Source organism: Platichthys flesus, chromosome 13, assembly GCF_949316205.1.
Source record: "Platichthys flesus chromosome 13, fPlaFle2.1, whole genome shotgun sequence".
Taxonomy (NCBI): domain Eukaryota; kingdom Metazoa; phylum Chordata; class Actinopteri; order Pleuronectiformes; family Pleuronectidae; genus Platichthys; species Platichthys flesus.
In genome coordinates, this window is record NC_084957.1 from 3,055,886 (window position 1) to 3,070,005 (window position 14,120).

At 44.9% G+C, this 14,120-nt stretch overlaps 1 protein-coding gene across 1 annotated transcript; it reads left to right on the forward strand.

The window, feature by feature from the left end:
* The first annotated feature begins 1,721 nt into the window (after positions 1-1,721).
* On the forward strand, positions 1,722-11,861 carry slc40a1 (solute carrier family 40 member 1). Its single transcript, XM_062403439.1, has 8 exons — positions 1,722-2,040; positions 2,477-2,544; positions 4,011-4,170; positions 4,437-4,552; positions 6,659-6,785; positions 7,103-7,348; positions 7,974-8,606; positions 9,113-11,861. The coding sequence occupies exons 1-8, from the start codon at positions 2,007-2,009 to the stop codon at positions 9,427-9,429; spliced, it is 1,701 nt and encodes a 566-aa protein (XP_062259423.1). The 5' UTR covers positions 1,722-2,006; the 3' UTR covers positions 9,430-11,861.
* The last annotated feature ends 2,259 nt before the right edge of the window (positions 11,862-14,120 follow it).

A 14,120-nucleotide genomic window follows, 5' to 3' on the forward strand; every position in this document is an offset into this window, starting at 1 on the left:
GATCCAGACCTGCACCAACAACTGAATTGGTTTCTTTCCTGACACATATAAAGTCCTTCAACCAAGTTTCATGATGATTTGTCAGTTTTGTTTTGTGTAATCTTTCTTACAAACAAAGCAACCAACCAACCAATAGGCAGTGGTGAAGACATAACCTCCTGGGTGGAGGTAATTGACTGGGAATTCATTTTAAATTGAGCTAATATCTTATTGCGTGTTATAACAGGGCCGTATCTCCAGGTGGGAGTTTATTGGAGGAACATGACTCAGGATCAACTGAAAATCAGAAACAATGAGGAGGCTCTTCGGCCCTCTTCAATCTTTGAGCACATTCTTGGATAAACCAGGCGGGTCATCAAAGGGAGAAGGAACCAGATGTCGCAAACTACTCAACTGTATATTTTGGCAGTACTCATTACACCATCAGTCCAATGAAAGTCCAGAAACACACATCATGAGGTCCCACTCAGCTGATAAGAGCCTTTTACAGTCTACTGTACACTGTTGACTTGAGAGAAACATAATGTATATGTGCTCACTTAGATTTATGTTTATTACTTTTTTATGGACACAGGCCAAGGCGCTCTCATCAATGCAGCCTGTAATTATGATTCTGTTGTGTTGACCTGGCTGGACAAAAGCAAGTCATCCAAATGTGTGATTTTCCTGCCGAAACCCGATTGCAACATGCTTCTTGATAAACAGGTTCAAGGCAACCACGTTCAACATGTTGAATAGTGTTTAATTTGTCATCACGTGTAGAGGCAAGAGCAGTTAATCTTTAACCTTCATCAGCCTCTTTTCTCTCTTCACCTCGTAAGACATGAGCCAGAACAGCGTATAAGGTATAAACAGTTAGATCCACCTCTTCTGCAATATGGAAAAATGCTATTTACTCATCAGTGCATCAGTAACATGTTCAAATGATAAATAACACTACGAGACTCTCGGGGACCAGTTTATTTTGTTCTCACACCAGCACTTCAGATAGAGTAAGATTTCGAATGCAGGACTTGCACTGGAGTGTTTGTAGATTGTGAAAGTGTCAATATTGTGTTACTGTGTTTGACTTTGTACTCTGTTATTAGCTGCCTTTGGTGTTATTTGTCCTCTTTGTGAAAATTTGTAAGGACTATTATTAAATGTGCTATTTAATATAAGGTATAATTAAAAGGTATCATTAATAGCAACAATGACAATAACACTTATTGATATTATTATTATTGTGTTATTATTATTGTTGTTATTATTATCTTATAGTAATAAAGATGTGATGTGAAGAAACCACTGAACAAACACACAAACAGCCTCCAGGCTTTGATCTGCATCCATTTCGTTTGCTGTGATGTGCATTTATTTCGTTTGCTGCATCAAGGCCAAACACACAGAGTTGTGTTATCTTTGTGGAGCACCTCTTTGTTCAGGGGGTTCTCTCCTCTCATGGCAGCATCTCGTCACCTCAGCCTCCAGACAGAGGAAGAAGCCATGTGCAGGTAAACAAGGAGCCCGGTGCGCAAAGTGATTAGATGAAAATTGTAAACAGTGACACGTTGTGGTGCGTAGATCACTGACTGTGTGTGTGTGTGTGTGTGTGTGTGTGTGTGTGTGTGTGTGTGTGTGTGTGTGTGTGTGTGGCTTCCCTCTTCTCTTTTCTGAAAGGCTCTCTCTAATCCGGTCACGTGACGCTGTCCGTGTATATTCGAGGCTGGCCGTGCACACAGCGCACACAGAGCAGAGAGCCGCCGCGCCGCGTCGTGCAGAGCCCCGCACCTCCCGCAGCTCACGCAGTCCGGACACACACTCTTATTTTTCTTTCCGACTTCAGCTACAGTGTTAGCTAAGTTTGGAGAGGAGGAATCCGCCGCCCGCGTCCTGTCTCCGGCTTGTTGTGGTCGAGTCGCTCCGGTGCTCGTCTCCCTCCAGCGAGGAAGCACAAACAGCCGCCGCAGCAGCCGCAGCTCGAGCAGCACCGAGCGGGTAGCGTGTGTCACCCGGACCCGTGCACCATGGAGAACCCCGGAACCAGGACCACATGCTGCGGTGGGTTCTCCCTCACTCCTCCTCGTGTTGTGATGCTGTGTGCGGGATGGACACGGAGCCTGTGACCGTGGATCGGGCTCCGTGGGCTGTGTGTGTGTGTGTCCGCTGTCACTGTGTGTGCGGTGAACGCGTGTAAAGCGGTTTGGTGTTGTTCTCCTGATGTGTGCGATCGTGACGTGTGACACCACAGTGTGTGTTTGTGTGTCTGTGTGTGTGAGTGTGTGAAGGAGCTCCTGACATGATGTTAGTGGGTTAACGGAACATCAGGCGGAGACCTCCAGTCTGCGAGCTGTAGTCTCTCTCTCTCTCTCTCTCTCTCTCTCTCTCTGTGTGAACTCGGGTAAACAACCCCCCCCCCCCCCCAGATGTAGACCACCAGCTGTTGCTCAGTGAATTTGGTTCTGACGTTTCAAACATGTTTCTTTTCTTTCCACAGGATCGATGCGAGATTTCTTCACTTCCGCCAAATTCCTTATTTACATGGGCCACGCGCTGTCAACATGGGTGAGTGAGACACTGGAGCTGCCACAGGTCACCAGAGACACACGGAGAACACGTCACCACCATGCATGTGTGTGTGTGTGTGTGTTACACTGTCACGACAGGTCACTCAGGGTTGTTCACAAAGGGGCCACGATTCACCCCCTTGTTTAGTCTTTGATTAAAAAGACTAAATCACTAGATGCATATTGAAAATCCATCCTCGTTCGATCAATTGTTTTGCTAAAAAATGCAGAGAAAATAACAAATGATCATATTTCTTGTTAGTTCATCCGATCAGCTGAGTGTCTCTGCTGGCAGACTACAGCAGTGGCACTGTTAGCTTATATGACACCCTGGGTGCACTAAATCCACCCCCCTCCACACATACACACACACACACACACATGCACGGACACGACACCCCATTATCTCAGTAATAAATAAATAAATCACTATCTAACTGCGTGAATCAGTTTCCATAAAACACAACAAAGGTACAAACACATCGTATTGTGGATTTTCACATTTTCTTCTATTTGCAATAACTAAAAGAAAAGTCCTGAAGTCAGAAAGTTACATTAATGCTGGTGAACACACACACACACAGACACACACTTGCACATGGACCAACAACCTGTGCGGACAGGTTGGAGAGAGAATGGAAGGAAAGACGTGTCATGTGATGCTGATAAAACGGATCAGGCCTCAGCACAAAGTTTAGCTGATAATGATTTGACTTTTTTTTGGGGCGCTTGACTCTGTGTCACAGGCAACATCACAACTGTTATAACCATGAAGCTTAATTCAATTATACCCAGTGTTATGTGAAAGCTGAATATTGTTGTGATATAGGCCAGGTCATAACTCCATGATCCACGCACACTGTGTAGGAACACTGTGCATACTTTATTTTTGAATGTCTTATTATTGTATTGACAACATGTTGTACTATTTCATTTATAGGTTATTTACTATTGAATATGGATGTTTATATGTAAGTGTTACTCCACGCTTTGTCAAGTGACACTAGCCATGGTTCTGATAGAGCTATTTGAATTTAGTTTGTTTTATATTGATGTTTCAGCCCCTCTGTGTCCACATGAGGAAAGGACAATGTAGTACAGGAAGGGTAATATCATAGCAGCATTAGACATTTTCTAATTTCACTTTAGAAAATTAAAAGGTTCTTGCAAATGCTGCAAAAGTTCGGAAATTGCTGAATTTAACTTAGAATTAAAGTTTTACCTTAACAGCTGTTCTAAATAGCGTAACTGTCTCTATGGTCTATATATTATTTGTTTCATTAACCAGTATAAACTACCTAATGTGTCATTGTGTCACGTGACTGTGACACCACAACACAGGTGTTTTCAAATAACTCTCGAGATGGAGTGAAGTGAGGATGGTGAAATCTTTACAGGTCTTTCAAGCAGGGAGGGTTTCTCAATTTCTTCTGCACAATTAATAATCCAAATTCCATTTCCCAGGGCGACCGAATGTGGAACTTTGCCGTGGCCGTGTTCCTGGTTGAACTCTATGGGAACAGCCTGCTGCTCACGGCCGTGTACGGGCTGGTGGTGGCCGGCTCCGTGCTGCTGCTGGGAGCCATCATCGGAGACTGGGTGGACAGAAACCCCAGACTCAAAGGTAAGGCAGGACAAAAGAGTCTGAGGTTGTGTTAACATGACTTCCCCCCCCCCCCCCTCTCTGTCACAGATAGATGCACCTCTTGTGCAATGTGCATCCAGAGGAATTAGGCAAAAACACTATTAGATTAGACCGGTGGGGGGGGGGGGGGCTAGGGAATGTATCCAACTTTCTTGTGGAAGCGCCAATGAACTAATTTCCTGGACAGACATCTGTTGTCCCTGATCACGTCTCTGTCCCTAATGCTCATGGCGGTGTCTCCACAGTGGCCCAGACCTCGCTGCTGGTCCAGAACAGTTGCGTCATCCTGTGTGGGATCCTCCTGATGGTTGTTTTCCAGTTCAAAGAACAGCTCGTGAATCTCTACAGCGGATGGATTCTGGTGAGAACCCCCAACCCCCGAACCACCCGCTACACACTTCGCTCTTTCAACGGGAGCTTATGGGGATTTTTACTGGACGCATTTTGACTCCTTCTCCTCACGTAGGACACTCTGACCCTCTTGCTCTTACTGATATGTGCTCCTGCGTCGATATGATTTATGTCCACGTGAACGGCTTCTACAGAAGAATCAGCCTGATTGATTCTTGAAAACCTTTGACTGCTCATCCAACGTATATTGACAGAGCACTTTGGTTGTTATTTAGTTTTTAAGGAAGAAAATATTTAATAATACGGCTTGTATCCTTATTTCTTTATACTCTTATACATTATAATATACATTATACTATCTCCTGCTTTTTAGGTCAGTAGTTAAATCAGGGTTAGTGTTTGGAAAGTGATGGTTAGTGTTTAAATTAAATAATAAACAACAGATAATAGTTGATACATAAATAGATGGGTCTTTGAATTAAGGAAATATAGAATAGGTGCTAATTAAGTTAAATGATGTGCTATAACTACATAAATAGCTTTACAGTGTTATTCCAGACACTCCAGATATTAAGATGTGATAAGTGCTTCAGTGTTAGGGTAAGTCTCCAGGACGTTGAGTGTTTATCTATGTAAGGACCTAAAACAACTGTTGTGTAGTTGAAATAGAAAGGATGGCCGAGTTTGAAGATAAGTGGGGTCCAGCCCATGAGTACTAATATAATACTCAGTGTAGTAATGTAGTAATGAGTGCTGAGTACTTGTATCATGTCCACGTGTCTATGGGCATCGTGGATGCCATGTTTCCATAGTAAGGCGATCCCTTGCTCATTAGTGAGCTTGGAATAATAATTCAGCAGTTACAGAACAAAGCTCGCTGTGGTGCAATCCCAGTGTCTTAACTCAAAGACCTGGAGTCTGCAGCTCACTGAGCCCGAGGGGCTGAGTTCCAGAGCGGGACAGTGTTGGGTCGAGACAAAGGAGAAAGTGTTGAGGGGAAAGTGTCCAATGCTGCTCCTTCCTTGAATTTGTGGGACACCTTTGGGTTTCCAAAGAAAGGTGTGAGGGTTCACTATCTGGGAGAGTTGATAGTGTGTGTCTGTGTGTGTGTGTGCGTGTGTGTTTGGTGAAACAGGAGACCGAGTGTCTGGTTGAAGACTGAGTAGTCAGCAGGTTCTTCAGGCGGACAGCGAGAGGGAGAGGGAGGGAGAGAGAGAGAGAGAGAGAGGAATGTGGCCGGGCCTGTTGTAGGATGTTTTATGTTCTGTCCAGCTGCATTACAGTGAACTTACAGCTCAACAAACAACAGCCGTGGGCAGTGTGTTTACCAAATAGGCGTTTTCTAGATGAAATAATCTCCTTGTTATAATACCTCTATCTTCTACTTGATAATTGTGTTAGAGAGCCGTCACACTGTTTGTCTGTAAGCAGCAACGTTCACAGAATGTTATAGATTTGTTCCACAGGAAACTATTGATTTTGTTGTTGTTCTTTAAATAAGATGACATGTGACAGCAGCAACTTATAAACCAAGTGTCATTTCACAATCGTTTTGTGCATTTGGGTTAAAAGAGGCAAGAACCATGAATCTTAATGTGTCTTACAGTGCATATCAGCATTTAAAGTCTAGTCTACTTATATATTTAACTGTCTACAGATTAGATCACAAAGACCAAAACTGACCATGTGTGAATTCATCTCTTAGTACTTTACATCTTCCCTGTTTGTGGCACTTAATTAGCAAAAGTCTATTTGTACCTGAAGACTTGCATCTATAAAAACTAGATATACCAGAAATATAATATAATATAATATATTTCCTTAAACAGCTGAACACTGCAGTTTTAGCCAATTTTACTGTAAATAGTGTATTTGTAAGGAACAACTTGTCTGAATTTATTATAATTTCTGTCAGAATACCCTGTGACCAAGGATTAGCTGGTTAATGTGTGTGTGTGTGTGTGTGTGTGTTAAAGTGCAACAGAGGAATAACACAAACACTGCTTGTTATGAGGATCGATTTATTTTAGTTTTTCAGGGGTTAGAACTTTAAGAGCTGTGATCCTTAATGACTTGATATTGATGTTGAACTTTGTCTTTGTTTTTTTATTTTTAGACGATTTGCTACATTCTGGTCATCACCATTGCCAACATCGCCAACCTGGCCAGCACAGCGACCTCCATCACCATCCAGAGGGACTGGGTTGTGGTGGTGGCAGGTCAGGACAGCAGCAATCTGGCAGGTCAGTGGTTCTTTTTTCTTGCTGCATTGATTGGTGGCCGCACGTGACCTGTTATCAGATGTATCCTCAGCGGGGCAGACTTTGAATCCTCGATGCTGACTCGCTCTCGTTCTTCACCTTTTATGTCCCAGCTGTTTCCCCTGATTGTTGCAAGCTTTTCAAAAGATTTGCTATAAACGATATGTTGGAAACATTCCCAACAAATGTGAACTTGATGACCTGTAATCCTGTCACGTATAAATGTGTAAAACCTGCCCAAGTAAGGAGCACTGAAATGATAATAATGAATATTTGGCTTCATTTCTTGTATCCAACAGACATGAATGCCACAGTGCGGATTATTGACCAGTTGACCAACATCCTGGCTCCCATGCTGGTGGGCCAGATCATGTCCTTTGGCTCCCATTTCATCGGCTGTGGCTTCATCTCCGGCTGGAACCTGTGCTCCATGTGTTTGGAGTACGCTCTGCTGTGGAGTGTCTACCAGAAGACACCGGCCCTGGCTGTGAAAGGAGGACAGAAAGAGCAGCAGCAGGAGCTGAAACAGCTCGGTCCCCAGAAAGGTAGCTGCAAGAACCTTGTTCTAATGTTTACCTACTGATTCTGTCTGTCTGTCTGTCTGTCTGTCTGTCTGTCTGTCTGTCTGTCTGTCTGTCTGTCTGTCTGTCTGTCTGTCTGTCTGTCTGTCTCTCTCTGGTCTGTCTGTCTGTCTGTCTGTCTCTCTGTCTGTCTGTCTGTCTGTCTCTCTCTGGTCTGTCTGTCTGTCTCTCTGTCTCTCTCTGGTCTGTCTGTCTGTCTGTCTGTCTGTCTGTCTGTCTGTCTGTCTGTCTGTCTGTCTGTCTGTCTGTCTGTCTGTCTGTCTGTCTGTCTGTCTGTCTGTCTGTCTGTCTCTCTCTGGTCTGTCTGTCTGTCTCTCTGTCTCTCTCTGGTCTGTCTGTCTGTCTGTCTGTCTGTCTGTCTGTCTGTCTGTCTGTCTGTCTGCCTGTCTGTCTGTCTGTCTGTCTGTCTGTCTGTCTCTCTCTGGTCTGTCTGTCTGTCTCTCTGTCTCTCTCTGGTCTGTCTGTCTGTCTGTCTGTCTCTCTCTGGTCTGGGTCTGTCTGTCTGTCTGTCAGTTTGCTGTGATTAATTAATTATTAATAAAAAAACAGAAGAATCAGAATCACTCTCCTGTCCTCTGCCCTGTTGCAGAGCTAGAGAATGGCCAGAGTCCTGAGGAGTCCTCCCAGCCGCTGATGAATGAAGCCTCAGTGGTGACCACGCCCGACTCGCCCAAGGAGCGCGGCTGCTGGTACCAGGTGTCCGAGCCCCTGCGCACCTTGAAGTTCGGCTGGGTGGCCTACTACAACCAGGACATCTTCTTCGCCGGCATGTCCCTGTCTTTCCTCTACATGACGGTGCTGGGGTTCGACTGCATCACCACGGGCTACGCCTACATGCAGGGCCTCAACGGCTCGGTGCTCAGCCTGCTGATGGGGGCCTCGGCCGTGTTCGGTATCTGCGGCACCGTCGCCTTCACTTGGGTCCGCAAGAAATGTGGCTTGATCCGCACGGGCTTCATCTCCGGCATGGCTCAGCTCACCTGCCTCATGATGTGCGTCGCCTCCGTGTTCACTCCGGGGAGCCCCTTCGACCTCAGCGTCTCGCCCTTCGAGGACATCTACACCCACTTGGTTGGAGAGAAGACCCTGCCCAGTTCTGACCTCGGCGGCATCCACATGGTCGTGAATACCACTATGGCTGCACCGACTGAGGAGGTTCCCCCTCTGCAGTCCTACATATCCGTCAGTCTGCTGTTTGCTGGCGTCATTGCTGCTAGAGTTGGTGAGTACAGAAGTTCCCCTTGATCTTTTCTAGCCCTGTGTTAGCAGTGGTTATCCAGATGAGTTGTATTTTATTGGATCGTGAGGAGATGTACCATTTCTTTAAAGGAGATCCAAAGTGCAAACCATGATAGATTGCCCCCGAGGTTAATGGTGCAAAGTCTGCGTCGAGGTCTGATTTGTGTATCGGAAAGAACATTAGCATACGTCGACAGTAGTGAGTCCGTGCTTTCTTGGAATGTTCACTTCCTTCCATAAGATTATAAAAGGCCAGTTTATGACTTCCTAAAGGTGACTCAAGCAAGAACCCTCAGGTCAACAGGTTGAACGTTTTTAAGTCACTGTACTTTCACAACGGATCTCAGCGTCTGTCAGAGCAATATGTGCAACCTTTGATTCCAATAATATGTCCTGATAATCGCTGCTACAGCTACTGTTGAGTTCTAAGCCATTTTAATGTGGTTGTAAAAATGCCATTGGGACTGACTGTTGATCTCTCTGCTGCAGGCCTGTGGTCCTTCGACCTGACAGTGACCCAGCTCATCCAGGAGAACGTAGTGGAGTCGGAGCGAGGTGTGATCAACGGCGTCCAGAACTCCATGAACTACCTGTTAGACCTGCTGCACTTCATCATGGTGATTCTGGCTCCGAACCAAGAGGCCTTCGGGCTGCTGGTCCTCATATCGGTGTCTTTTGTGGCCATGGGTCACGCCATGTACTTTAGGTTTGCCTTCAAGAGCATGGGCACCCGCCTCTTCGTCTGCTTCTCGCCGGAGCAGAAAGTGGAGACGCCGGACAGCCTCTCACTTCCTACCACCGTCTAACCAGTCAACGAGACTCTGTCCTCGGTACATGGCTCTCAAGCCTTTTCCCAGCCCTGCGTCTTATTTATCCAACTAACAGCGTAGCTTGTAGCTGGCGGAATGCTAATGCTAACATAAACCAGAAAACATGCAATAAACCTTCCCTTGTTATGCGTGGCCATTAATAAAGCATTAATCACTAGCTGGAGGACGTGAGTAGAGCTTACAGTCGTAGAAAGTAATCCATAGTAAGAATCTTACATAAGGGTTTCTCTAACTCTTTCAGTCTGAGAATCAGAGGAGAGCCTCTATCCGTCCATGCTCACACGAGGATCCATCACGTCAGGGCTCGTGACCCCATTTCTTTGGTCTTTTAGAGAAACCAGAAGAAGCAGTCTCCTCCTGACTGCCTGGATCGAGGATCACTGTTTGTAAACGGTGCTTCTGCTAACAAAAGGGCAACGGGAGGGAGAGACGCTGCAGGGAGGCAGGCGCTGAGGCCTGAGTGAAGGTGAAGGGCGGGGGGGTGTAGGTCTGAGGTCCTACACCCAGCACATCCCTCATTTTAAGCACTTGCCTTTCAGTTGCCTGTCATTGGTGCTGTAGCTACATCCGCTAGCTGTTCTCTGGTCGCCTCCTCGTGTCAGATTACATGAACATGTATGACGAGCGGGTCAAAGGCGTCTTTTTATTTGACCAAACGCAAAACTGGGATCCAGTCTCTCTAATGCATCGTGATAAGGGTTATGCAACGAGCTGTATTTATTCAGGAAAGGCAGTCGATGTTTATTTTTTATTTTTAGGACTTGTATCATCAGTATTGTGCCGTAAGAGACAAATGATAAATCCTATGCACCCTTGTCAATAGTCATCTCACTTACCAAAGTCAAGTCCACACGTGGCATAAGAGGAAGTGAGGGAAACCCGTTATCTGTCCGAAGCATTCCAAATATATCAGGTGACAGTAGTGTAGCTTCACTAATGCTTCCAATAACCCAAGAATATCTGAATATGACTAACCCACTCTTAAGATTGTACTTATACTGTTTGTGTCTTTCCTCTTCTTTACATGAATAGACTCATGTTGTCACCTTTTGATTGTTTATGTTTTGTTTGTTCTCTGTGGTGATTTCCCTTTTTTTTAATCATGATTGTTGTTACACAGGCACTTTACGTGATTGACATCTGTCATTACACCCAATGCGTGATCAGGTATTTGATCAATGTTTTTGCACAAGGCTGAGGTCCTGACACCCCCCCCCCCCTTCCCCCCCTGTACGATCATATTTCAACCAATCATAGCCGTCCTCTCAGTTTGTTCAGGTGCTGTGAGGAGACCTGTGAACCACAAAGTTCATGAGGAGAAGCTGGACCAGCTCCTGTGGAAAAGTCTGAATAGACTTCCTCTAAAAGTCAGAGCACAGCCGGGGAGGGGGGGGTTCACTCTCATGTCTCCGAGCTTCAGCAGCGAAGGAGACATTCTTACCAAAGTCAAAGTTCTGTCTTCTGTGGACTTCTTTGGCTTGGCAGCACAGAAATCGTTTGTTTGCCTGCTACTCTTCCTGTGAAGTGATTTAACTAAACGAACGTTGTCTTGTCCCCAAAGCAGTTTCAAATCCCAGACACTGGGAATGTAGCTTCTCTCTAATCGATGTATGTATAACCTCCTTCCCGCCTTCAGTAACTTTTCTGACGCCTTACTCTAAGCCAGCATTGACCGCTGTTAAACGCACACATGTGATACATCGAGGATTAGTAGCCGCACCACACCCAGGTATAGAAGAGTGGCCAGTTTCTGGGAAATGGCGGGGGTAAACATTTGGGTTGGACACAGCGGTTGTGGCAACAGGTGTCGGAAACAGAGGGTTTCTTTCTTGCTGCTTATTCTCATGAAACCTGGTCAAAGAAAGTGGTGCTGAGTCGGGTGGGCCACGAGCCGAGGACCCACCGGCTGCAGAGCTTCATTTCCATGTCCCACCCGGGTTCAGTGTAACCTCCAACTCAGGCTGGGCAGTCTACTGATTCAGGAATATAACACAATACATTTTAATGTAAATAAATGTCAGTTAGTTTAAACTTGCATAAGTATACAATTGTAAAATGTACAAAAAAAAAACTTTGTGTATACTGTGTTGTGCTGTTTGTCTGAAAACTTGTTTTTTTTTACATGTTTTATATACCTAGTGTTAACATTGCATGTTAAATTTAAGTTTCTTAAAGATTTTTCAAATTTTTGTACAAAGCAACTACTGCATATCATCTGTAACACATACACACACATACACAGACACACAAACACACACAGCAGTGTTATCGTTCTATAGGCAGAAACATTCAATCATAAATGGAATAAAATTGATTTGTACGTAATAGTTGCACTCCACTCCATATGAGGGCGTTGGCACTGTTTGTATTGCATGAAGTCTTTTGAATAAAGAAATTCTTTACAATCACCTGTGTGTGTCGGGTGTGTGTGTGTGTGTGTGTGTGTGTGTGTGAACAGTGGATTACGGTCCCTGTTTCTCTCGGCCTCGGTTTGGGGCTTGGCTGCTGATGTGAGTCCACATACCACCGACGAGTCAGCTGCTGATTTCCTCCACGTTCCCTCAGGCAGCCGGTGCTGAGGTGACCGGCTGTGAGCTGAGCTGGATGATCTGGACTTGTGTGCCTGCTCTCAACACAAAGAATGACCTGTTTTTTTTTTTAGCAACACAATCGACAGAGGGGCTTGGCCTCAATGCATTTTGAGTTATTTTAGCATTTTGTAGCATTTTGAGTCAGTTTTATTCCATATTTTACAACTGCTCATTAAAATCACCAGCCACGTAATGAGGGTCATATCAGGAGCTTGCACCACATTTCGAGGTTTGCATAACGCACAGATCAACTTCCCATCAGTGAAGCAGCTCGTAAATACAATAGAACCTTTTTTGAATCTGTAAGCATTTATAGCAACCTTATAACCTCCTTTTCCAATTATAGTCAAAAGGGATTATTCTATTTTGATCAATAGATAAAGATAAATAAAAAGCGCCCATTGCACATTTCAACAAGGCAATTTAAAGTTCTTAAATTGTTTGGTAGGGTTACTAAGGTAAACAAACTGATTGTGCATGTTAGATTTGTTATTTTATGACTTTAGAAAAGTGCATATGTATCATCATAAAAAGCTGTGAATCGTAAAACCTTAATTCTTAGACCTGAGTACTCGAGAGGGACAGTAGTGAAGGTCCAAGGTCGACCCACTACAGTGAACTGAGCCTGAAGAGAAGTGCTTACAGTGGAGATAGCTCTTCCCTCGTCATGTGCAGATGAATTAATGAGCGCTTTAAAAAAAAACACGGGAATCTTCTCGTCCTGTCAGCATCTTCTGCCGAGGCCCCTGTGGTCACGTGCTTGTGGAAGCCAAAGTTTGCCTTTCACTGTAAAGTCAAAGGTGAGTTGAGAGGATGATGAGGGCGGATGATAGGGGCGGTCGGGTGTGAGAGGCTGAAACATTACTCCATTTCAGTTAGTCATTTAAGGCATAGATATAGGATACAGCTCGACACTTGTATAACTGACACCTGGGTCCGTCTGGATCTCTTCATTTAGAGGAACATTTTGGGGAGACGTGCAGATTGTTTCTGAGGAGTTATGTGACTGTTCTTTGGCTCAGCACCTTCACTTGGTCCAGGAACTCACTAAACTGACCAAGAAATGACCAGATTCCAACGTCAAGGCTTTCTTCTATTCACACTGGATCTGCTTTACAGGTGCAGCTCATATCAAGTCAATAAAAGTGCCAGATAACACGTTTGGGGATTTGATAAGGATACACAGGGTGACCCAGTTCACCGCCACAGCTCATGTACGGACTCGATATCAAACAAGATTCAGAAAAAGACGCCAGCAATCCTTCGTTGGTGGTGTGAAACCAGAGGTAGTTCAGAGCAGCTGATTGAGAAAAGGAAGTGAAAACTGCTGAGATCCAATCGAACGGTCTTATGTAACCCCGGGTTAACAACACACGACCTTCTCCTTCTGACACAGCTCTGTCAGGACTTCACGATTTGTTACTGTCTCCAGTTTACAACCCCGATAACGTCAAGGTCCTGGTTTACATAAGGACAATTAACTGTTCATGGTAGCAATAACTGGATTATCCAACAGACAGGCACAATGCGGGGTACTGGGGGGGTGGGGGGGGGGCTCGTTACTCCTGAAGGCCCCTAACTGGCTATACATTTGTGTCACAGTTCATGAGCTTACACAACATGTGGAGCCGTCTGCGGTTTACATTACATCACACGTCACCGACCATGGACCAGGCAAAGTGTGGACTCTGGAAGGTGAAGCTGAGGGACGAGTCAAACATCGGTACAGAAAGGGATACACCCCCTTTTTATTAAATCTCAAAGCATAGAAAAATGTGTCATTCTACACAGATGTGGATTCATACAGTGTCTATGAACAGTTGTCACATTGGTTTAAAATCATTGATTCACGGAGAGTTGTATTAAAAGTTTTTCACCAAAACGGAAGTGATACGTTGATTGTGAAACCAAACGTAGAGCAGTTGATTTAAGGTCAAATAAAACGTTATCTTGAAAATCCAGATGTGGCTCTATCACCTCAGCCCATGAGGTCATGATTTCACCCCCGTCCTCTGAACACAACTGACTGAAAGAACGGGACGTGAACCAAGAAAGAACCCACAACATGTTGGCCTG

Bases quoted from the DNA above. Each gene is read 5' to 3' on its own strand.
- slc40a1 (XM_062403439.1), top strand. From the start codon at position 2,007: ATGGAGAACCCCGGAACCAGGACCACATGCTGCG. The intron at 4,171-4,436 runs GTAAGGCAGGAC...GTGTCTCCACAG, and splicing joins CAGAAACCCCAGACTCAAAG to TGGCCCAGACCTCGCTGCTG. The intron at 7,349-7,973 runs GTAGCTGCAAGA...GCCCTGTTGCAG, and splicing joins ACAGCTCGGTCCCCAGAAAG to AGCTAGAGAATGGCCAGAGT.